Genomic DNA, 24417 nt, shown 5'->3' on the forward strand with positions numbered 1-24417 from the left:
TAGTTGGATTCTGTTAAGTAATTGAATACAGACAAGGAAAAATAAACTATAAATAGTTTAATAAAATCAAATGATACTGTACAGCCCAGTTGTACTCAATTTGTGGTGATGCGGAACAAAACTTCCTGTGTGAAATAGAAAACCACAACATTTTCAAAGCGGTCCATCTACATAAATAATAATGCCGAGCACAGTCCCCATACATTCATCTTTTTTATCACAGCACAAGCAGCAGAAATCTGGACGCAAAGTGAAGTTGAAGTTCATGTGCGCATAAAAGAGCCTTGAATGAATCTTTACTGTTTAAATCGGGCAAACGGCCTCTAATGGTCTTGTAACAGATTGATTCCAAATTGTATTGAGTCAGACCTCGAACCCGCCACTATTGACTTTTTTTTTTGTACTGTGTAAAATGTAGCAGTGCATAATAATAGCAGAATTTCTATTACTGCCGATAAATAGCATACAAGGACATTTGAGCAACGAGGCATGATAACAGATAAGCAACTCGAATCTGCCATAATTCAACACAAAATCGTGATGGAGGGTGATGCTCTTAGCGGTATAGCAAAAGCCATTGTCAGAAATTCTCCATCTTCATCCATGGTTGACCAAGTAGTTCTAAAAGAAGAAAAATGAAAACTTTATTGAGAATAAGAATTAAAAAAATAAAAAAATCTTATGAATAAAAGATGAAAGCGGCATACATTTTTATTTTCATTATTATAACAGTTTTTACGTCACCCTTGTGGCCAGCATGCAAACAGTAAAAGGGATGGATACACAAGGTTTGTCATCAACGGTGATGACGAGCTCATTCTGGATTTGTGACTGCTTTCACTGTCTGCTTGCCAAGAGCAGTGACTATGCTCCGGTCACAGATAACTGCGGCTTTTTTCCACAGATGTCTTCAAGTGAAATACAAGTTTTGATTGGTTGTGTTCACGCCCACAATGGCACGATCCCCTCCTGCCTTTTTTTTTTAATGTGCAAGTTTGCGGGCACCTGCAAAATTACTACGCATAGGATTTGCGGCGGTCATGAAAATAGAGCTCTATGACTCAATGTTGTCAAGCGGCCATGCATTATACAGGTTGCATGCTTGAGAAAAATCCCATTTTGCTTACACGTAAACTCTATTGCACGTGGCTTAATTATTGGCGAAAAAAAAAAAGCCAGAATAGAAAAAACACACATCTTGCTGACAGGTACTTGAAAATCTCAGGTTGGTACACACAGGGTCAGTTTAATTGTCAGATAAAAAAAACAAAAAAACTTGTATGTACAACCAAATCAAAAACTTTTTTTTAATCTGTTCGATGATGACAATTTCACTTGGCAAAACACGAAAAAAAATCAATGAGAAAAATGAGAGGACAATCTAAATCTGAGTGAGCCTTTGTAGGCAAACTATTGGAAAGCAGCAAATGAGCAATTTTAAAGTTCCAGATGCGGGTCTTCAAAACAGCTATGAAAGGCAAGAATACTGCAATGGTATTTGTTTATTTATTGACAAAAGACAAGAGAAGAAAAGAAAATTGATCTCTCTGGGAATACAGGTTTGAATCTGGGGGCGATCACAAAAGAGACAGATGGAATGTGTGACAAAAGGACTTGAAAATGGATGGCGGGTATAAAATGGACTGCTTTGATAATACAGTGACTTGGATGCAACAAAGAACAGTGAACACCCCCCCTGTTGGCCTCTTTTATCCCAGCTGGGGGGCCTTGAGTTCCACAATACCGCTTCCCGTGTGTGAAGGTGGAAGCGGCAAAATCCAGACTGAAATGAGTGCTAGGTTAAGGGGTGATGAGGCTTTCTATTGAACACAATACAAGCAGATGTCGAATTATTATCAGGGCCCCCTATCAGAGTGTGTTGAAGGAGGTCAAGCCGACTGCTGGAAAGGTCAGGGTTCACTCTGTGAGGTGTACAAAAATGCCTCACAACCAAGGTAATTTTGAGAAGCTTCCTTCTAGTATGTCTCTGCACCTGCAAACTTTTTTTTTTCTTCGTTGGAAACTGTGTCTGAAGGCCACAACCTAGATAAAAGAGGCTCGAGATTTGACTGCTTGATAGTACATGGCAGAGCAACAAAAGGCCGGACTGAAAGAGGAAGAAAAGTGAAGTGATAATGGTGGATGGGGACAGAAAGATGGTTGGCTGATAAAGGGAATGGAAAATGAAAAAGAATGAAGACTGCACGTGTCACAACACAAGCTTAGAATGATTAAGGTAGGCAGGGTATTTTACTCAGATTTGAAAGAAGGGTACATGCACGTTGTGGCACGTCAGAGCATATTTACATGATTAGTTGTCGAAGTAAAGGCGTCATGCAATGCCCTAATTGTTATTTTCCAGCATCAATAAGGTTTTTGGATTCAAAGTTCTCAAATCGAGGTCCAGAAGGTAACAACCCTGTCACAGTTTAGCTTTCGCCACAGGTTATTTCAGTGACTGTGACAAACTACGACTGATCAAGCATGTGATATGACCAAGTTTGCCAATGTAACGTTTTTATGCTCCTTCTATGATTGATGACGTGACTTTTGTACCGGACCATTTATTTGCAAATTTTGTCAAATGTGAAGTCAATATTGAGCTTTCTTTTTCTGCTCCCCAACTGTTAACCGCCTACCCTTTTATAATTTTCTCAAGTTTGCACTATTTCCTCCCTGTTGTTTTTTCTGATTCCTTGTTTGCACATTTCAATAGATCATACTTTTGACATGTCACGTACACATGTACTTATTTTTCTCTCGGTGCAATCATTGAGTTCTTTTGCCCAACCAGTTTCAATTATATTTTAAACACGTTTGTCCACTATCTCAGTCCCATTTTGTCTTCTTAATATTCTCATTTGATTGCCTCATTATTGACAAGCACACTAGCCATGCTCATGTGGTCTCAGTAACAGCACGGCTCTTAAAAGGAAGGGGGAAAAATGTACTTTTTAAACTATTTTTTTTGTAAAATACTCAATTATTGTAGTGGCTGTTTGGTAAAAGTCAGCATGCCCTTTAATACTTCAGGATATTAAGAAATATAAAATCAATATCAGTAAAAACAGTTGGAGTCTGCTTTGAAAGTGTTTCTGTTTGTGCTTGTTATAAGCATTCTAGCTTGATGGTATCCTCTGGTTTGGACACAGCAAGAAATCAAAGTTTTACACAAACTGCATCTCAAAAAGAGAAGACCGTTTTAACAGTATCTCTTTACATACTCCCTCGGCATCCTTAAATAGAATTTCATTCCAATTAAAACTTAGTATTTGACTAATGGGGAGTCATTGCTGGATGGAGCAATAACAGACTTAAAAGACCAAAATCATTTGGTAACACTAAAACAAAAGCAAAAGGGTGTCCTTTTCACAAAGTGGGAGAATCAAATTTAAGAGAAATTTGACATAAACCAGAAAATTAGTTTATGTTTACAATCCGAGATGAGATTACAAACAGTATTCCTCATTTTAGGATGATGAAACACATTCTTTGGATTTGTGTAGTTTTTGCATAATCCTGGTTGCTATCTAACAAACTAACTTTCACCTTACTAAGCAGAAAATAGCAATGTGCAAGATGGCAGGAATTGTGATTGATAAACAATATTGTATTCTTTTTCTGTAAAAATAGAAGCTGACATTTTAACTGCTACAGTTTTGCACTCAATATCATTTGTCTTTTTGTGCTCAGGCCAGATATTTCCTTGCCTTTTCTTAAACTAATTTCTTAAACTAAAATCTTATTTTTAACATCTCCCCTGATCTTCTTTAAGCCATTGGTCTGTCTGTTCTTTCTCGCTTCCTCTGTGAGAGCCAGGCCACTGACATAATGAGATTGTCCCCAAATGACTCGAGGACAGCATCAGACTGTACAGCTCAAAGGGTGGTGCATTCGTTTGCATGTAAGGCTGCAGATAAATGCCAGGAGAATCCTGCTGAGTGTCTGGACAGTGCGCTTGAGTTATATCACCATTTCATGTCAGACTCGGTCGGTCTCATTCAGCTCTGCAGGGTCTCTGTCATTTGGTCTACAGCATAGTATGCATAACAAAACACTTTGAACAGGTGGAAGTGTCATGCCGCAGTAAGACCACTCTGACATGCAGTCTTGATCCCTAACGTGCTGTGAAGCTGATCATAAAAAGTATGCTTTTGTATTGGACTTTCAAACATGAGAAGAAAATGATGAAGACAACTCCTCATATTTGGCTTGCATTTGGAACACGCAACAAATTTAGACATACTAAAATTATGCAGTGACCAACGGCTCAAAAGACAGCATGCTTGTTTTGGTCTTTTCTTGTTTTTAAATTGTTTTTGGACTACCGTAGCTCAGGCTTATGACAGCTTTTGGTGAAACATAATTCTGAAGTGACAGCAAGTGGAAGCAACTATCCAGTATTCTCGGTTTTTGTCTCAACATATTCACACTTAACATTTTATGAATTTCAAGTAAGTAGTATCAAACTTACGTACAAATGCTACATTTAACTTGAGCTGCTAATTTTCAAAATGCACTTTAGTCTTCATTTACAGTCCATTATTTTGCTTGTGTCGAGAGAAAGATTCTAAAGAAAAAAATATATTTCACAAAACTCAGAAACACGGTTTGTTGCTTTAACTTTTCCATTTGAGACACAGTTTTCTACACTTCATTTCAGAGTCCAATCCCAACTAAAGGTTTTTTTCTTGAATTTCCACAGATATGAATTAAAAAAAATACATGTCAGAATGGCACATTTCAATGTGATAAAACATTACCGTAATTTTCGGACTATAAGTCGCACCGGAGTATAAGTCGCACCAGCCATAAAATGCCCAAAAAAGTGAAAAAAACCCATATATATGTATATAAGTCGCTCCTGAGTATAAGTCGCCCCCCCACCCAAACTATGAAAAAAAACCGCGACTTATAGTCCGAAAATTACGGTATTATATATTCTTGAGAATTAATATCATTATTCTGTAACTTTAAATTAATTAAATAGTTTTCTTTAGATCATCAGATTGTCAGAGGAGTGTTGGCTGAAAGTTTAATCAGAAAACTGAGGTATTTCATTCTAAAGACTAAATTGAAGGATGTGCTTACCCTTTTTGCGGCATTGATGCATTGCATGTATTCTTTGGCCAGGTCGGAACATCTTAAAGTTTGTTTTCCGTTCACCTTGTAGCATGATAAAAGCTGAGCCTGCAGGCCGGGACATACGCCGTCGGTGTTCCGAGAACTGCAACAGACACGCAAAAATGAAGATGCGCAAAATGTTGTTTTAATTCAAAATGTTCAGAAATAATTGGTGACCTGTTGCTTTATGAATTGTTACGTGGAAATAGGGGATATTTTATTTTTATTTAGTGGTGTTCTTCCATTATTTTTTTCAAACACCTATTAGGAACAAAATATATCTGAGCCCAGTTTTCAATTTCAAAGTTTCATTCAGCTCACAATAATACAATCTGAGCTTCTTTTGTGTTTTCTAGGCAGAAAGTCGTGAGGGAAAAAAAACATTTGTACTGAGGCGAGTACATCGTAAATCGAGGTCACAGAAAGATGAAAAGAAATATATCAGTTACACCCACGGCAACCCACTTTAGCAACTGACGGTGTGGACGGCACACTATATGCTTCGCTGCAAATCCCCCAATTAGTGCTAAATAACATTTAATTGCGAGGAAAGGCTCATTCTGATCGAATACAACCGAAAAGTCTATGTTGAGATATTGAATTAGCCATGCTTAATTAGCTATGTGGGTTGTATAATAATTGGCCCGTCCGTCTATCTGTGATTGTTAACTATGACAGGTTTGATGTCTGGGTGCATCCGTCTGACTGACTGAAGCGGCGACCAACAAGTTACATACGCCTACAGTAGCTACACAGCACGCACACATCCTGTGAAAGTACATCGCAGACACGCACACACACATCCAGCATGCCAAGACATCCAATTAGCGCACACATGCCGCTACTCTGTGAAGAGTAGTTAACAAATTTAATTGGAAAACAAATTAAAGGTTTCTTTTAGATTTCATACCCAGAGGAGGCTGACCTCAACATTTTAATTGCAGTACATCCATGTCCATGTGTGCAATGCACATTATCATCTGACAAACAACAGTTGAGTTCATCAATGTGCTAATGATATCACAAGGAAAGAGGAAAATAAAAACAGACAGAAGTGCGATAAAAGATGAGAAGTCACAAAGGATGGATCTATTGGTGTTATTCTACACATTTTTAAAGATTATGGCGTATCTGAGTTTTTGTTCTGTTTAATCTTTTGCTTTTTGAGTTTACTCATTTTTCTTACTTTCCTCTCACATCATATTTGCAACACAAAGGAGACACCAAAGCGCTATCTTTATCTCTTGCAAGTGATGAAGCTGCCAAAGATAAGTAGCCGTCTTTTAATTTGAAATAAATGGGCTTTATTTGTGGACCCAAAGCCTCCTGATAGCAGAGGGAGCTTATTAATAATGGCGCCTGAAGATAAACTGAGAGAGTAAAGAGCCGGTAAAGCTTTGCCTACAAGCCACAACAACCTGAAGGCTGTCCAAGGGCTTCATTTTATTCGAGGCTTTTCAAGCCAAATGCTGCTGATGTTATTTTGACGTGTAAATTTATTGATGACATAGTAGGTGTGTTGAATACAAAAAAAAAACAATAACAATTCTGCATCTTGGGTTATCAAGTAACAAAGCGTTCCATTAATGAAATTGCATTATTATTATCTAGTAACAAAGCATTCCATTAATGAAATTGCATTATTATCATTATTGTTGTTGTTGTTATTATTATTATTATTATTATTATTATTATTATTATTATTATAACCTTTGAATGCACACATGGCCGGATGATCTTCTGTTTACATGCCAGTGCTTTCCACCAGAGGAGATTTACTAAAAAACAGCGAGTCGATTCAAATTCACATTATTTCTGTGACCACCGTGGGTTTTTCTTTTATTAATAAAGGGGTGCCAATGCGTACAAGCAATAATTCCATGTACTTCAGATGACAAAGAGGAGACCTAAAATAAGTACATTCACTGACAAGCCCTGAAAGTGGTGTTTTGCTGTGTGTATGTATTCGATGTTCTCTGTGACTGATCTACGAAAATATAAACAGTAAGATTAGATACTTAATTAACAGTGCTGCCTGTTATTTTTAATTTCTGCCCGTAATGTGGAGGCGGACAACACAGAGGCCTCAGACTTGTGGACCACACAGAGGAGCTTAAGCGGCACAAAGAGAAATGAGAACAAATAATGAAAAGAGCTGCAAATTAAAAAATGGTGAGATACAAAATATCGCAGCTACACAAAAGCTGTTTTTTCTTTTTATACATAAATATATATCTATAGCTTTGTGTGTGATTAATAATATACTCTTATCAGCCCCAAACAGCATTCCTCACCAACCATAACACACTTTAATTTGATTACTTTGAACAGAAACTTTCTTTGTTAAATGCCGCGTCGACAACAAATGTGTCCAAGGGAAATGTCAAGTTAAGATATTGGTTGGAAGAGAAGTTAACATAAGACAACATGAGAATGCGGTAGCACGGTGCAATGGCATTTAGCACATCTGCCCAAACACTTGAGCGGTTCAACATGCATGGAGGGTTAATTGCGCACTCGAGATTATCCATGGGCAATGATTGTTTGACTATATGTGCCCAAGGGGTGAAACTAGTTCGCAAGTAATTCGAGTACTTTGATTAAAAAATAAAATAAAATCAGCCTCCGGCACTCTTTTAATTGGTGTCAATCAGCTACAGCATGCTACGCTGCCGCAAATGTGGTGAGAATCTCAAATTCAAAATAAAATATTTCCAAATACAGTAAGTTACAGGTATCATTGCTTCGGTATGCTGATATTTTAAAGTTGCTCCTTGAAGCACGTGATGGGGCGGTAGCTCACTTGACCTGTCTTCCTGCCTGGAAATCTGATAGTTGGGGCCCAGTTCAAATTACGATTGCTATTACGATTGCTATTATTATTGCCACCAACATCAACATTATGTCATCCTGAAATGATGTTCAAATGGAAAACAAGGACGCCATTTGAAGAAAATGAATAAATAAATTAATTAATTGATGGCACTGACATTGTCTAATACAGCACCTGTTGGCAGTGTAGCCGCAAGTAGCTTACAGCTTGCTGCTAAACAAATGGCCCATAATACGGACCGTCGTCAGACTGTTTATAAATAATTGTTTAATAGGCAAAAATAACTCTGTCAGACACAGTTTTATTTCCTAGAGATGATTTTTTTTAATGTCTATTTAAATGTTGTGTTTCAGCCAGCATAATTGCTACTGTGGTTCTGACATCACTTTAGTGTTACTTAAATTTTACTCTGCAATGCTTGTGCTGTTTAACTTTGAATTGTTTCACAGCCCAGATATCGAAATATAAACCGTGAAACTGTTTGAAGTTGTGTTCTTTGTTTTAAAGTATGAACTTGAGATGTGTGTTTAAAAAGATGTATATATTTCTATGTTTAGGGAAATACATTGTTTGATATCCATGCATCATTTAGGATTCTGCCCTACACCAGCATCACGAGTCCTTTAATTGGCTGCCAACCGGTCTATGGTGTACACCGACCATGGTGAGCACAAGTAAAATGGAGATGGCATGAAAGGTTCCCAATGATCAAGACAATCTGGATGAGGGCTTTATTGGAGTCACATTTACCGTATTTTCCGCCCTAAAAGGCGCACCTAAAAACCTAAAATTTTCTCAAAAGTCGACAGTGCGCCTTATAGGCCAGTGCGCCTTATATATGGACCAATTGATGAATTTGTTGATCCATACTGGTTGTACACAGTGCTCTGCCAAAATGTTTCAGTACGTTTTAGTACGACTAGTAAATTACAAGGTCGCATCGCTTCCCAACATTACGGTAACTGTAGTCAGGGGGCGTCACCGAATAGCTGTTGTACCCGCGAGGCTATTTCATTTAAAAATAGGCTGCTCTGTTAATGTTTCGAGTAAATCTACGGATCGATATGGAAGGGAAACATAGGTAAGTAGTACCAATGCGTTAGATCGAACTTTAGTCAGTTCCGATCATTTTATAGGAGATCGTTTGAGAAACGCGATTGTTTACACTTTGCTGAGGCTCATGGGAGATTGCGAGCTGAGGCTCGTGGGATTTTGCGGATGGCTAATGCTATAACGATAGCTGCTATACGTACCAGGCTATTTCATGTCAAAATAGGCTGCTCTGTTAATGTTTCGAGTAAATCTACGGATCGATATGGAAGGGAAACATAGGTAAGTAGTACCAATGCGTTAGATCGAACTTTAGTCAGTTCCGATCATTTTATAGGAGATCGTTTGAGAAACGCGATTGTTTACACTTTGCTGAGGCTCATGGGAGATTGCGAGCTGAGGTTCGTGGGACTTTGCGGATGGCTAATGCTATAACGATAGCTGCTATACGTACCAGGCTATTTCATGTCAAAATAGGCTGCTCTGTTAATGTTTCGAGTAAATCTACGGATCGATATGGAAGGGAAACATAGGTAAGTAGTACCAATGCGTTAGATCGAACTTTAGTCAGTTCCGATCATTTTATAGGAGATCGTTTGAGAAACGCGATTGTTTACAGAGGGCTCGTTGGTTATTGGCTAGTGGATGCATACCGCAACCCTAGTCAACCTCAGTTTGTTGCAGTATAGCTTCTATTTTATGCGCCTTATAATCCGGTGCGCCTTATATATGGACAAAGTTTTAAAATGGGCCGTTCATTGAAGGTGCGCCTTATAACCCGGTGCGCCTTTTAGGGCGGAAAATACGGTAATTTTGTTTATAAGTTATTTGGTAGTCACAGTGATTCAGTAATAGAAAGCACTGCCAGAAACGTTCACTGCAAGCACAATTTTGGTCTTTACTTTGACTGCAAGTATTTCAAATTGAAGCACGTTTCCCAAGTGTGGCTCATTAAAGGTTCGCTGTGAGACACACTGACCACAGGGAGTGTGCGTATTGTTTAACTCAACTTAATTAAAGTTACCAATTAAAACACTTATCATATTAGTCAGGTTTGCTCTGGAGAATGCAAGCATTTAACTGGTTACAAAATGAGGAAAAGAAGAGATCCTTATCTATTACTACTTATTAGTCTGCTGTGTGGGGTACATGCAGATTGTGTGTATGTGTGTGTCAAAGCCCTGAGGGGCTAATACAGAAAGGGAAATTGTGTGTGTATGCGTGTGGGTGCATCTATGTGTGTGTGCGCGTGTATATCTTACCTCACAATTGATTCTGTCTTGGATGCAGCTTGGTGGAACTGCTCCTTGCTCTGTTCATATATTTCCAAATTCTACACACCGAAAAGCACAGAAAACATTTGACAAGGTCAGGTAAACTATTTTGCGATTGAAAGTTATTGTAAGTTTTATTATAAGTCCAAACGTAAATATAAGCTGCGTGGAAGAGACAAATGATTTTCCCTCCCACCATTCTTTTTGTTAAATAATGGAGAATTGGACAGTGTTCCTAAGGAAAAACTAAATAAACAGTGCCAATCCATAACAACTGCAACCTCTCTTCTGCTGTGCTTTCTAGCATAACCCTGCACACACGCAGCATTCTCTCCAAATATTTAACCAATAAACTATACCAGCTGAGAATGAAGGATGGCAGAAGAAAATGAGAGAAAACTCCTGAAATTATTGTATGAAAAAGGAAAAGCTAAAAAAAAAAAGCTAACATTTCATACAACCTTTAATATTTAGAAATTGATGGCAAACTGTGCAATACCTGAATAATCAAGTAGTAAGACAATGTTAATATAAGAAAAGCTGCAATAGGCTCACATCATTTTTGATTCAGTGCAGCCAAACTCCTGTAATGAAAACATTTTGCAAAGTCAAACAGACTAAACCACAGCACAGTAAAGCAAGCACACTGAGCCCCGCATACAAGCAGAGAAATTCACACATTTGTACAGTACGCAGGCAGCGCACCTGATTATACAATGCATGGAAAAATGCAGACGGGGCTCATTCTCTACATCTTTCTGTCCTTCACAGGCGCACTCGCGGAGAGGTATATCAGCAAACATCCAAGGCCCAAGAGCAAACACAGCTTGCACAGTCCGTATGCCAGCTTGCCAGTCTTCTAGGCCCTCTGTATACCAAACCTGTTGCTAATGAGACTTTCATAAATAGTCGCACGTCTGACACTGGGATAGCGTGCCAAAGACTTGAAATGTGCAAGACAACTTTAGAATCAACCAAATAAATCGACTAGACCCTCATCAGCGTTTTCTCAGATTTATGGGGTGAGTTTTGCCACCAAAAAGAGGAATAATTTGAAGATCAGAATTTTGTGGTGTAGCAAGAGCAACATTAACAGTGCCATACATGTTATACGTTTGGGTGAAACCCAACACCGCTCATGGCCAGAACAACGCCATACCTACAGTACGGTTCCAAATACCAGTCAATGTTAGCACAAAACATTCAAGCTTCTATTAGAAAGGGGCATGTTTGCAAAGAAGAGTGGACAAAAATACATTAATGGGGTCCTTCCCCAAAAAAAACGGTGCTGTAATAAAAGTCAAACCTGCAAGAAAGTATTAGTTTGAGGGTATATTTATGCAATGGTGTTATTGTACAGTTTTAATTGGTCCCCTTAAAAGAGTTCAGCTTGGTTTTCAGTTGAGTTGTTCAGCTTACAGGTAGCATTAATGATGGGCAACACAAATTTACTTTATCTTAATAAATAAAACTTAATAAATCTATTGGTCTCATGTTTTACGTACATCACAAATATGTGGCATTTGAACAGGGGTGTGTAGACTTTTACTGTTTATGTTTTAAGAGGACCTTTCCGTGTAGGACATGGAGGAACTGCTTGCCAACAAAAGGCCATGCAAAGGTTCTTATTGGTTGGCACCCAGTGAGACTGAGACTTCAATGAGAATACACCGTTTTTCCGTCCGGCAAATGTCAAACAGTTGAAAGGGAATGAAAACAAATAAAATGGCTCCCTGCAGTGGACCACGGTTACTAAAAATCACTGATCTTTTCTGTTTGAAGAATCCGTTGTGTATGTTTGCTTAAGTGATTTTGCGAAATATACCAGTTTCTAGTTTTGTCTGTTTTTAGTTTGTGTAAAAGTGACGCCTCTGAAAGTGTATTGATGTGTTCATGTTTATGTAGCGTACCCTCTTTTCCAGGAGAGCTACTTGCTGCTTGTAGAATGCGTCCAGTGCCTTCAGTCGTAACTCTTTCTTTTGGAGCTCTTGAGCCTGCATGAGGACACGCATGCAGCACACACACACAAATATGAAGGTGGATTAAACACAAAATGCTATATGGTGGATTAGTCAGGTCTACAGAAGCAGTAATAAGGCAGTTTGACCAAAACCAAAAGTCTCAACATGAAAAACTTCCTTCAACAGAAAACTCTTTGATTAAATATGAAACGCAGTATGACATTGTGAAAACTGAAAAAACATGATGAAACACTGTGATTTCAATTTATTGGCAAAAAAAAATGCCCCTGTAATGATGCTTGTATTGTGCATTGTAACCAGTTGCTGTAATTATTGCGCTGCAGCTATTATGCTACCTAACAATAACAAAACAGAGAAACACCGCTGAGTCTCACACTTTGTAGTCAAATTGTCAGAGACCAAAATATCACTAAAGCATAACACTAAATTGAATGCTTACTCTAAAAGCACTGTTGGTAGGGGTGCTGCTTGTAATGTACTGAGATTGCAAAGATTTACAAAGTTCGCCAAATACCCATTGCTAAATTGCGTGTTCACTCAGTTTGTGTTCAGTCAGATTGTGTACGCGGTTGGCAACAGGCGTAAAAGAGGGTTTTAACATTTCAGGTAGTGCTGATGGTTTTCACTGTGGGACATTTGGGAAAACTCTGCAGGCAAATAAAGTTTGAAATGATGGAATTGGAAGCGCTAGTGAAAGATAGTGCCTACCCTGCCTAACGATAAATTTAAAATTTGGGATGTCCAAATAATCTCCGAGATCTCAGCGTTTCCTCTTGAATTTACCAGCACTGTGCATATTATACTGTACATATAATCAATAACACAAATCATCACTGATGTAAATTTAATACTTATGATGCGTTATTACTTGTTTGGAGTGGGTAAGAGGTGTGACAATTAATCGACAACTAATCAACTATGAAATGAATCAAAAATTATTTTGACAATAGATTAATCATTTAGGGACATTGTTTACCTAAAATTGTCCAACTCTTCAGAATAGTAGTTGTCAACATTAAATATTCTTAAATTTTAGCAGTCCTCTATGAAAGAGACTGATTATATTTGCATTTAATCAAAAGAAAACATTTACAAGTTACAACTAAATGCTTTTATTTTGAAAAATAATGATTGAGATTTGTGCCCATTTTCTAAAATGCTACAAATCAGTATAGGAATCAATCAATTTGTTTGTGCATTTTCCTTACTGGCAATTTGAAATATTACTCTGTTCTTGGAAAAAACGTTGAAAATTAAAAAAAAAAAGGAATTTTCTGATTAATTGACAAAATAATGGATAAATTAATTTATTATTAAAATAACCATTAGAAGAAGCCACCGTAGGCAAGTAACCACTGCATCAAAATGAATTCAAATAAACATATTTCAGATTGAAATGGGACATTTAGAAGTTTCAAGACACCACACCACACCTTCCATATTTTGCGCAAAAACAATAACCTAAAGTTCTATCCCTGGAAAGAAAAATAATGAAATAATATTTTATCAAAACTTTCTAAACTATATCACAACATCCACAAGAATGTCCTGATTACTTAAGGTAGGAGACTTTGGGCACAGTGTAAACATCAGAGCAATAACAGAGACACACATGTACACACTAGGAAGAAGATTCATCATAATTATCACGGCCGCTGAACACCAAATCAAATCAGAGGTGGAGTATAAACAAACCGAGGCAAAAAAAAAAAAAAAGATTCAGATGTGGTTTATGCTTCCACAGCCAAGATGGGACGAGTACCCATGAAAAATAGGGCCTAAATGAGTTCACCTGTCTGTTTGATATTAAAGATGGGGTTTATGCTTGGAAAGTTTGAGTTACAAGCGAGCGCCTTCAAATGAAAGTAAGCACACTCTTCCTATCTGTATGCCTACTGTGTTGTTCCAGATTTAATTTGCAGCCAGAGAGGAAAATGAGAGTGAATCATACAACTCCCCTGTTGTCCCTGCAGGGGTCTGCAAGTCTACGCTAGATAAGAAGCAGCCAGGCAAGACTCGGCACACACCGCAGCCCACACGAGCCAAACTACAGACACACGTGCGCGGGCACACACACAAATAGTGACCCATTTTGTCTTAAGGAGACGAAAAGAATCTAGATAAACATCATCGGGGGATGACTTGATTGTGATCTTGAATACCACTAAAACTACGATGGCATAGCCAAATGCAGGTTAACCTATACGCTGAATGCTAACATGGTAATGTGTATGGTGTGATGTCTCGGCCCTCTAAAAAAAAAAAGTAGGCTGCTAAGGTCATGTAGTTCAAAATTCATACTTTCCAGGCAAAAATATTCAGTGTTGTTCAACAGTGTCAGTTTCTACTTATTTCCATAATCTTAACAGTAAGTCGATGCAAAAGCCGTGTAAGGATACAGCACAGAGTCTAGAAAATATGAAGATCATTGGTCTAATGGACCATCCACAGCACACGGCCAAATAATACAGAACTTGCATTGCGATATTAGTCAAAGGATATATGACTATCGACTCACTGCTTCTCAGTGGGCAGCGTGCGCGTGCGTGTGCGTGTTAATACCATCTGATAAAACCAGCAGTCTGTTCGCCTCTTTCCCAGTTCTCCTCTTCTCATTATTTACTCCACTGGGTTTATTTAACACATAGCTTCCAGCTAGACAATAAATTAGCACTCAATAATAATTGGACTGGTAATTACGACCAGACAGCTACACAGAGAAGGAAGAACAATCTGAGCCATTTGATTTTTTTTTTTTTTTTTTTTTTACAGCTTCTCTTGTTTGCCATTAACAGTTTGGCCCATTATATAACAACTGCTCCCCAGTAGATAACACATTTTAAATATGAGTGCAAGTTGTCTCAATAAAGAATCCGCTAAAAGCGTATCTTCTTTTTTATCAAATCTGCTACACAGAACATTTGCAGCATTTAAATAATTAGAAATTATTGCTGAGACAACAATAAAGGCGCCATAACCTCAGTGAGCTTGTTTAAGATTCAGGCTGTCAGGGGGAAAATATTTTTCTAAATTTTCAGGGGGTGCTATGAGGTGATTTTGTGGGGTCGATTTTGGGACAATTGACATTTCCACATCCATATCCATTACAGACATTGCTTAAAGCGGGTTATCTGCACACTCACCAAAATGAAACATTATCTCTGTTTTCCAAAGATCGTACAGTATGGCAACAACACATTTCATCTCTTTTGAGATATATAAATATTGTTTTTTAAGCATTAGTGCAATTTTTAGGAATAATTAAGGCCTTTTTTGTTGTAAGATTTCTGCATTTACTATAAGCATCTGTGTCACTGTTAAGCATTCATTTGGGAGAATTAAATGTGTGACTAAAAGGATCAGAAGCACATCTTGTCAAAAGACATCATCAGAAAAGTCACAGGCTAATGTAGTTAGATCCTCACTTAGTACGGAGCATGGTATAGCGCTCGCAAATCACACGCACACGCGTGTAATGCCAGCCTACTATCTTAACATGCAGAAGCGTATCAGTTCCTGCAGATTACAATTACCGATACAGGTGTTGCCTTATCAGCACCTCAGCCTTTTCCTCTCCTGTCTGCGCCTTTGTTCACTTTTCCCCTCGACTATAGCCTCAGTTATCTCCCCGGTACTCAGTTTTTTTCCCCCTGGTGCTCCTCTATCTCTTCAAAATTTCCTCTCATCTTGATATTTATTTTGTTGTTTTTTTTCCTCATGACACCTGATCTTTGCTGCTACCCAATGCCTTCCCCTGCTTGTATGCACTGTGGCTAAATGGAATAAAACTCAAACTAAAGACGCAAATTAGAATGTAATATTCTAAGCATGCACCAGCATATTCATTCAACAATAACGCTTGCCTAAAGGCTGGCAAATCGATTGAAATTCAAGAGATCGCGCGCATTTAACTTGTTCTTACTCATTCCCATTGCTTAACATCATCGAGATGAAATATGTCAGACTAAATAAGCAGTCGGAGAAGTACATGATAAAAGATGGGGCAATTCACCGGCTAATACGTAGCATGGTAATGAAGCTTGTCCCCATCTGCATCCGCTCGCTTTTCTCTAAACGTGTACACAGCTGTTTCTTTCACACCCATTACCAAAGCCTGAAAGCGCTCCCCGACTCAGATGGATACGACGCCGCTGCCGGATCTCTAGCTGACGACACGTCATTAAGTATAAACAAGGTAGGTAGGTGAGTCCAATCAAAGAAAACATCTGGATCAATTTACCAGTGCGGCTTCAATATCAGATTGATGGACAAGAGTGAAAGTGGAACTACCTTATTCCTTTAAATAGAAGCCTCCGCTCTAAGAGAAGTTGTGCCCCGATTCATCACCAGGTGCAGCCGCTTCTATAAAATAGATGCCTTTTTTTGTTTCCCCTTTTTCGACACGAGATGTCATGTTAGAAATTTCTATCTCAACACACATTTGCTGCACAGAAGCTCTGATATACTGTGGAGGGGTAGGAGGAAGTGGTGCTGCATGAAGCATTGCGCATGCCAAGGCAAACACAAAAACATTTCAACACTGAACAAAAATAATTCCTGATTAGAAGAAACAAAACAACAATCTGAAGATGTGAGAGGCTCTACGGTTGATGAGTGATGGAAGGCCCCAGTAAAACAGAAAATTCTTTATCATGTCATTATATCATACAGGAAGACATTTCTATATTAGCCAATTAAATAATCTATCATTATTATATATGTATTATAAAACATTTCTTATTTGGATTTTTTTTAAATAACTCAGACCCACACAACCAACCACAGATCAGCTTGCAAATGTCACATGTCCAAACTCAAAAAATAGGTGCGCTGTTATATTATTGTAAAGAAAAAAAAAATGGGGTTGGCGGCCTCTTTAAACGGACAAAATTAAGAAGGAATATTGTTTTTGAATCAGACATCGTTTTAAGAATTATCTTGCACATACTAATGAAAATGGTCCAGCCAAATATGCTGGTACCACTAACTTTAAAGTTTTGAGTGAACCGCTGCAATCAATGAGACTTTTAGCATGTCTCTTCTGGTATTTTTGGCCACTGATGAAGAGTAAAATTATCCAAGCACTTCGGGTTAAAAGGTGCCTTCTCTGGACTGTATAACTCAGCTTTTGTATTATTATATCTGGACAAATGTGTGTAACAATGTCATGGGTTGTTCTGTTGTGCTGTTCCGCAACAGTTTTTATGTCATTTATAATTTCTAAAATAAAAAAAATCAATGAAGGTGTGCCTTATAATACAGTGCGCCTTATAGTGCAGAAAATACTGTAATTTGATGCTTTTATTCTTATCAATTCTTTTTTTTAATAAAGATGCATTTGTCTCTTTATCTTGCAAGATCCATGACTTACATCTGTAACCAACCTTTCTGAAACTGGGCAGTGCAAATCAGTCACAAATACATCGTCTTAAAATATCTTTGCAACGAGCACAGGTTCAAGACACCCTGTGCCAAATTTACCAACGCAGCACCAAAACATAATTGGGCCTGATGCTTGTTTCATAGAAGGTACTGTATAATTTTCTTTGTACACAAATCACTGGAAAAATAGTTGGAACCCATCTGTGAATGAATGAAAAACCCAGAATCATCACAAGAACATTGTCCCAAAAGCATTGCAGCTCATCAGTATGCATTTCAGCAAATTTCAGCCACGGTAGCTCCAAGTTATTTCAGTGATGATTGTTTGTCTTGATTACCACATTAGAATCCAATGTTCCATACCATTGTGTTACTCTGTAGCCACTTTCTAAAGAAAAAAGGATAACAAGGGTCATAGTTGTTATAGAGATTAGGTAAATTGGATTATCACGGGGATAAGCAAAGAGTTGTCCATGGAGAGAATTTCACACTGTATTTAACGTGATTTAATTTAATATTCAGCATGTGGCATAACCAAAGAGAGGAGAAGGCAGCCATCTATACAACCATGCATGAATCCACTTGGTTCATCCTGCTCAGGGTCAATTGCGTGTGTTGTGTGTGCGTCTGAGGCAAGTGGAGGGAGGGGGGGGTGGGGGGGGGCATCCTTGACATTGTGTCAGATATTCAAAGGGCTGAATTTGGTTAACATATTAAGACAAATTTAAGAACAAATGAGACATTCCTTCAACAAGATTTCTTCCATTTAAGCATACAAAAAGCTATTAAAACATGTAGAGGTGCTGATGATCATTCATAGACCATATTCCAAAATATTCACATTTCAATATTGTTTACTTTGCTTCCCATTTAATGCTTTTTACGCAATTGAACTGTATTTCCATCAAGTCAATTCCTTTTTTTTCTTCCCCCAATTGTTCTTCTAGACAGCGGGGGCAATAGTTGAGACGCAATACAGTGAACCTGTTGACTTAAAATTTTGCCTAGCCAAACCACTTCCAACTAAGAATTGTACTCATGTTGCCAGACAAGTTAATGTGTTGGACTCGAATTCTAATGGGGTTTCCCCGCACAGTTTCGACACCTCTTCATGACAAATTATAGCCTAATGACAAATATCACCTGAATGTTATTGTTTCACTAAATTAAACATTACATGAGCCAAAAGTGAGTCATTCATGCATTGTTGCATGCTATAAAAAAACATCTGAGGTTTCTCCTTTCGTCTTTTTCTATCAGAACAAAAGACTTTTTTTCCCAGTTTTGAGCAGGTATAAAAACTAAAACTAATTAATGGAGGATAGTATGGGCTATATACATGCCCATTGCATTATGGTGAGGGAGGGTAATGTGGACAATGTACAATCTTGCTGAGGTCCACACTCTTCTGACTGTATTTTGCAATGAGATCAAGAAAGATTCACATCAGTGTTGTGTCGAGCACATTAATGATATTTGATTATTACTTAAGTATTAAAACCAAAATGTAGTGTTTCTTTGCTTGGAAATGACTTTTTACATAATTGTACCATAACAAATTGTTATTTAAATGAACAAAACAAATTTTTGAAACACATGCCCCTGACATTATAAACCATTAATACTGCAAGTTGAAATTGACCATTATGCTATGATGACCATACCATGATGCATTAAAAAAAAAAAGTAATTAAAAAGGTAAAAGCTATGCACCTTCAACTGCTTGAGCATTCACAGCGCGTGAACGTTGAGCCATTACCTTCACTCACACGATAACAGGAATCTAATTTGAGTTCCGCATGAATGAACGCAAAGCTGCCACACACTTGACTTGCATGTGCATATAAGTATTCATAGCACAGGAGAGTGTAATTACAAGGCGCCTTTGGCATCAGCACGTCCAGTCTTGTTGGACCAGTTGTTGTGCTCACTATGTCCCTCTAGTGACTTTCTATTAACAGCGGGAGAGTGCTGGAGTGAAGATAAGGCAGCCACTACAGCACATCTTATCAAAGCGAGGGAGGGAAGCAGGTGTGAGAGGAGGAGAGTCAAACGAAATGGGCCACGGCCAGCGTGTAAAACAAGCTCTCCTCTCTGCTTCCAACCAACCCACCGCCACACCACTGCTATCTCCAATACCAGGAAACTCTCGGGCTGCAATTTACCACTTGCACTGTGCTGATAATGCAGTCTCTCCAGGGCAGGAGGCGTGAGGTGATCGGTTGGGATGGAAAGGGTGAAAGACCAGGAGCGATACAGTAAAAGGGAAGGTAGAACAATAGCAGAATGAAAGAAAACAGCAAAGCAAGTTCCAGATGGAAGGAGTCAAGATGAGTGGAAATGTTGAAAAAAAAAAAAAGAGGAGGCAGAAAGACGACTTAAATGCAATTACATATGACATCCAGGCCCTCACTTTGAGCCACTACATGGGATTTCAAAGAAATCCATACCAGGAACAATTCAGCTCTATTTGTCAGTAACATAAATGAGCAGAATTATTATATCTTTTTTTTTAAATTATACAAATGTGCACAAAATCCCATCAATAATTTAATACAAACTAAACATAAAACTTATTGCAAGTTGTTACAGGTTTCCTTTTTAATTTCCCCTACGTGAATATCATCGTTCGTCTCTGTGTGCCCTGCGATTGGCTGGCAACCGATTCAGGATGTCCCCCGCCTACTGCCCGATGACTGCTGGGATAGGCTCCAGCACTCCCGCGACCCCCGTGGGGACAAGCGGTAAAGAAAATGGATGGATGGATGGATGGATGGATGGATGGATGGATGGATGGATGGATGGATGGATGGATGGATGGATGGATGGATGGATGGATGGATGGATGGATGGATGGATGGATGGATGGATGGATGGATGAATATAATTTCATGGTGTGATGCATTCCCAACAAGATGGTGCCTAAAAAAGCCGTAGCTTTCAGACACAAACATGCTTTTAGCTAAGAGAGATATTCGGGTAAATAAATTAATGTTTAGAATATTCATGAAGCTGACAACTACTAAATATTAGGGTCAATAAAAAAAAAGTATTTCATCTTAATATTTGTAAACCCAGCCAAATTCAGGATTGAGGGTGTTGTTTAAATTAGACAATACTCAAAGGAAGTTGGCAATCATTGAAAAGAACCAAAAACTGCTGTAATGTCCTGTGACTCACTTTGCAAGCATTAGAACAGGTTGTGGTGAAATTAGATTATTTAATTAGCTCAATGCGAAAAGTGAAAAGTTTATACAATATAGAGTCACGGAAAAATACTTTTCATAAGGTCAAATCTTACCTAGGTTGTGACCTCCTTGTGTAATTCAGTATCAGAATTCTTGAGATGGTGAATTTTCATAAAGCGCCAGTTATAATCATCAAAATTATAAAAAGAAAACCCTAAAATATAATGGACAAGTTTAAAAAAAACTTACAGTTTGCCTGTGACTGTTGCAGGTTTTGGTTACACTTGTAATGACAAAAAAATCTCAATTTGAATCGTGTGCATGCGTGTGTGTGTGTGCATGCGTGTGTGTGTGTGCATGCGTGGATGTGTGTGCACGTGCGTGTGTGTGTGTGTGTGTGCGTGTGTGTGTGCGTGCGCGTGCGTGCGCGTGCGTGCGCGTGCGCGTGCGTGCGTGCGCGTGCGTGCATGTACCAACTGTTTGGCCTTCTCAGCCTCCTGGCGATTGTGTTGTCTCTCCTGACTCATTGACTTAATTGTCTCCGCCTCTCTTATCTGGGCCAAGTCCTCCCTCACTTTACTCTGCTGGCGATCAGTTCTGGAAAACACACACACAATCATGCTTTTATTGCCCACGGGCCGTCTATAAAGTCTGACTTCCAATGCCTTCAATGCACAATGCCTCAATACTGGCTACCTCAAGAGGGCAGCATAGACCATCACTCAGATTTCATTGGGGAAGTTGACCTAAGATTTCAAAGTTAAAAAATCCTAAATAAATTAAAAAAAAAAAAAAAACATTGCAGTAATTACAGAGAATTCCAACATTAAAGGGAGAATCCGTATTTTAAAGTGAATTCTCAGAATTCAGATTTTAAAGGCAGAATCCATACTTCAAAAATCAGAATTCTGACCTTAATCTCAGAAAACTGACCAGTGGGAATAATACTCATATCAGCGAGTAAAAGTAAAAATATGTATATATCCATCCATTTTCTGAACCGCTTAGTCCCCACGGGGGTCGCGGGAGTGCTGGAGCCTATCCCAGCCGTCAACGGGCAGTAGGCGGGGGACACCCTGAACCGGTTGCCAGCCGATCGCAGGGCACACAGAGACAAACAACCATTTGCACTCGCACTCACACCTAGGGACAATTTGGAGTCTTCAATCGGCCTACCAAGCATGTTTTTGGGATGCGGGAGGAAACCGGAGTGCCCGGAGAAAACCCACGCGGGCCCGGGGAGAACATGCAAACACCACACAGGGAGGGCCGGAGGTGGAATCGAACCCGCACCCTCCTAACTGTGAGGCGGACGTGCTACCCAGTGCGCCACCGTGCCGCCAATATGTATATAAATAAAGATAAAATAATACTACTATTTTGTGACTCCAAACGGAGCCTCACCGGTGTATTTGAGGAAAATGAAAATAACATCCTTTTTTCCACAGCAATGTCACAAATTTTCATTGCAGAACAGACGACTGAAATAATCCCTATCCTATCCCAGCTGTCTTCGGGCAGTAGGCGGAGTACACCCTGAATAGGCCCTAAAACAACAGTAAGGAAATAATAGATTTCAATGATTGTTACCAACCTGAGCGATTCTTCCTTGACTTTTGAAGTTGTTTTGCTGGTGCTTCTGGAGTGGGTGCTTGACTGGGTCTGGGGTTGTGGCTTTTGCTGGGGTCGGGTGTTGGAGCTGGCACTGAAAGAGGAACCTGAAGTAATGAGAGAGTTGATAGCAAATAGAAGGTTAATGGTTGACAAACATTCAGTGTCATCTATGTAATATTACATGATATTTCGGCGGAAGTGCTTCTTTGTTGTCTTTAAAAGAAGAAGACGATGAAGATGATGACAACAAAGAAAATGATGAAACAGCAACTTAGTCATGGCAACTAACTTTCACTTTGCACAAGGATTTAAAAAACACATTAAAAGCCATGGTAGGCTCATTTTCATATGCCAAATTGCTGAACCGTTAAAATGATGAGAACTGTGTGGACCAGCTGTAAACTGGGGGGGCAACTATACCTGTGTCTCTCTGTGCAGGCTGTGGAGGAATGTTGGCCACACCCCTCATCCTCTGGAGAACATCTTCTGAAAGCTAGAAGAAGATGTAGAAAGCATGTTTACCAAAATAAAAAACAATGTTTTTGTAATCACTTTTTTTTGTTTCATTTTTTTAAGAAACTTAGAAAAGGGTTATTTTTGGCACTTTATTACCAGATAAGGTTAAAATTTTCAAAAATGGATTCCAGTTAGAAAGATTTATTATTAAATATAAACTGTTCATCTTTTGCGAATGCTGGAAAGAAAATGATCTGGGAGCAAAAGTTCTTTAGCGGATCACAGGAGCTTTACTGTTGAGCATGTCTGTGTCAAGCTCCACCAAAAACCGTCAAACCCAGTGACTCACTATTTCTAAGACTAACAACATTAGAATGTGCAACCTGGTGTAAAATGACGGTTTGGATAGTTTTAGATTTTTTTTCCCCCTTAACATTTGACAACAACTAGATGATGCCTTCTCAAGAAAATAATTGTATTGAAGAAAAGAAAAAAAGGAAACGCATGCTGTTACAAGGAGGGGAAACAAAAAAAAGCCCTCTCCCAACAGTAAATGAAAGGAATGAAAATATTGCTCAAGAAAATATTATTGAAGAAAGGAAATTTCATGGGAACTTGTTTGCTGCCATCAACAGGGGGTGTTCGGAAATGCACTCTGACGCCCTGACATCACTCTGAGAGATGACATTGACGCCCTTCAGGGTAGTTTACAAAATTCCGACACTTCACAGCACTTGAAGGCACCGCTGTCAGAAGCCCAACAGCAGACCTCCGATGAATATATGGACATTATTTCAGCCCCATGTTTTAACAACAAACATCCGGATGTTTGTTTTGATTTAGAACACTTAAATATAAATGTAATTTACGTAGCAAACACTTTGGTTTTGGCGATCGGAGGAGCGCTTGCTACTCACCGCCTTCCCCCCCTTGCAAGATATGGGAAATACTGGGCGGAAAACCACGCCGAATTTATCAGAATAGATAAGCAACCAAGACATTGTCGCCTTACAAGACATTAATGATCTATTGACTCTTAATTAGAAGGACACATTTCAAAATGCTGCAGAGTGAAGTTTGGCCTCTCGGGTCCGTAGAGACTATCAACCTGTACGTCCTTGTTCGCATCCTTCTGCATCCTACACGCATCATTCTTGCTTAGTTGAAGAGTCTTACCCCCGGTCCATTTGATCGAGCTCTAAATAGTTCCGATTCCGTTCATTAGCTTGACGCGTGGTGACATGGATCAAGTTAGCATAGCTTATCAACAAACGCTAGCTGACTTAGCATTACCTTGACTCCGCGAAGAATCCTGACTCTGTCCTCGTCGTCCACACCGAAAGACACTTTTCTCGTAGTACTTTCGCCAGAGCCCATTCCGCCTGGAGTGATTTGATGGCTTATCGGTTCTATATCTATTTCATACAGTTAAGGCGTATGCCTTCTAACTTTAAATGATAATCGTGTACTGCCCAATAATAAATGGGATCGGGTTGCCAGACTGTAGTAAGCAT

General features: G+C 38.8%; 1 protein-coding gene across 1 annotated transcript; it reads right to left on the reverse strand.

The window, feature by feature from the left end:
• Positions 1 to 42: 42 nt before the first annotated feature.
• Positions 43 to 24417, reverse strand: LOC119139882 (MICOS complex subunit mic25a-like). The gene is made up of 8 exons (XM_037280941.1): positions 24197 to 24417; positions 22868 to 22940; positions 22428 to 22551; positions 21307 to 21430; positions 12192 to 12275; positions 10270 to 10340; positions 5092 to 5227; positions 43 to 621 (listed from the first exon to the last, which is right to left on the reverse strand). Exons 1-8 carry the CDS (start codon positions 24278 to 24280, stop codon positions 598 to 600), a joined length of 720 nt encoding a protein of 239 aa, XP_037136836.1. The 5' UTR covers positions 24281 to 24417; the 3' UTR covers positions 43 to 597.

This window comes from Syngnathus acus, chromosome 2 (assembly GCF_901709675.1).
Source record: "Syngnathus acus chromosome 2, fSynAcu1.2, whole genome shotgun sequence".
NCBI classification, from domain to species: domain Eukaryota; kingdom Metazoa; phylum Chordata; class Actinopteri; order Syngnathiformes; family Syngnathidae; genus Syngnathus; species Syngnathus acus.

What these genes read in the sequence shown, in the direction of transcription:
- LOC119139882 (XM_037280941.1), bottom strand. Translation starts at nt 24,280, where the DNA reads ATGGGCTCTGGCGAAAGTACTACGAGAAAAGTGTCTTTCGGTGTGGAC. An exon ending in GCCTGCACAGAGAGACACAG is followed by an intron (nt 22,552 to 22,867) that starts GTATAGTTGCCC and finishes TCATTACTTCAG; the next exon opens with GTTCCTCTTTCAGTGCCAGC. An exon ending in AAGACAGAATCAATTGTGAG is followed by an intron (nt 5,228 to 10,269) that starts GTAAGATATACA and finishes TGTCTGTTGCAG; the next exon opens with TTCTCGGAACACCGACGGCG.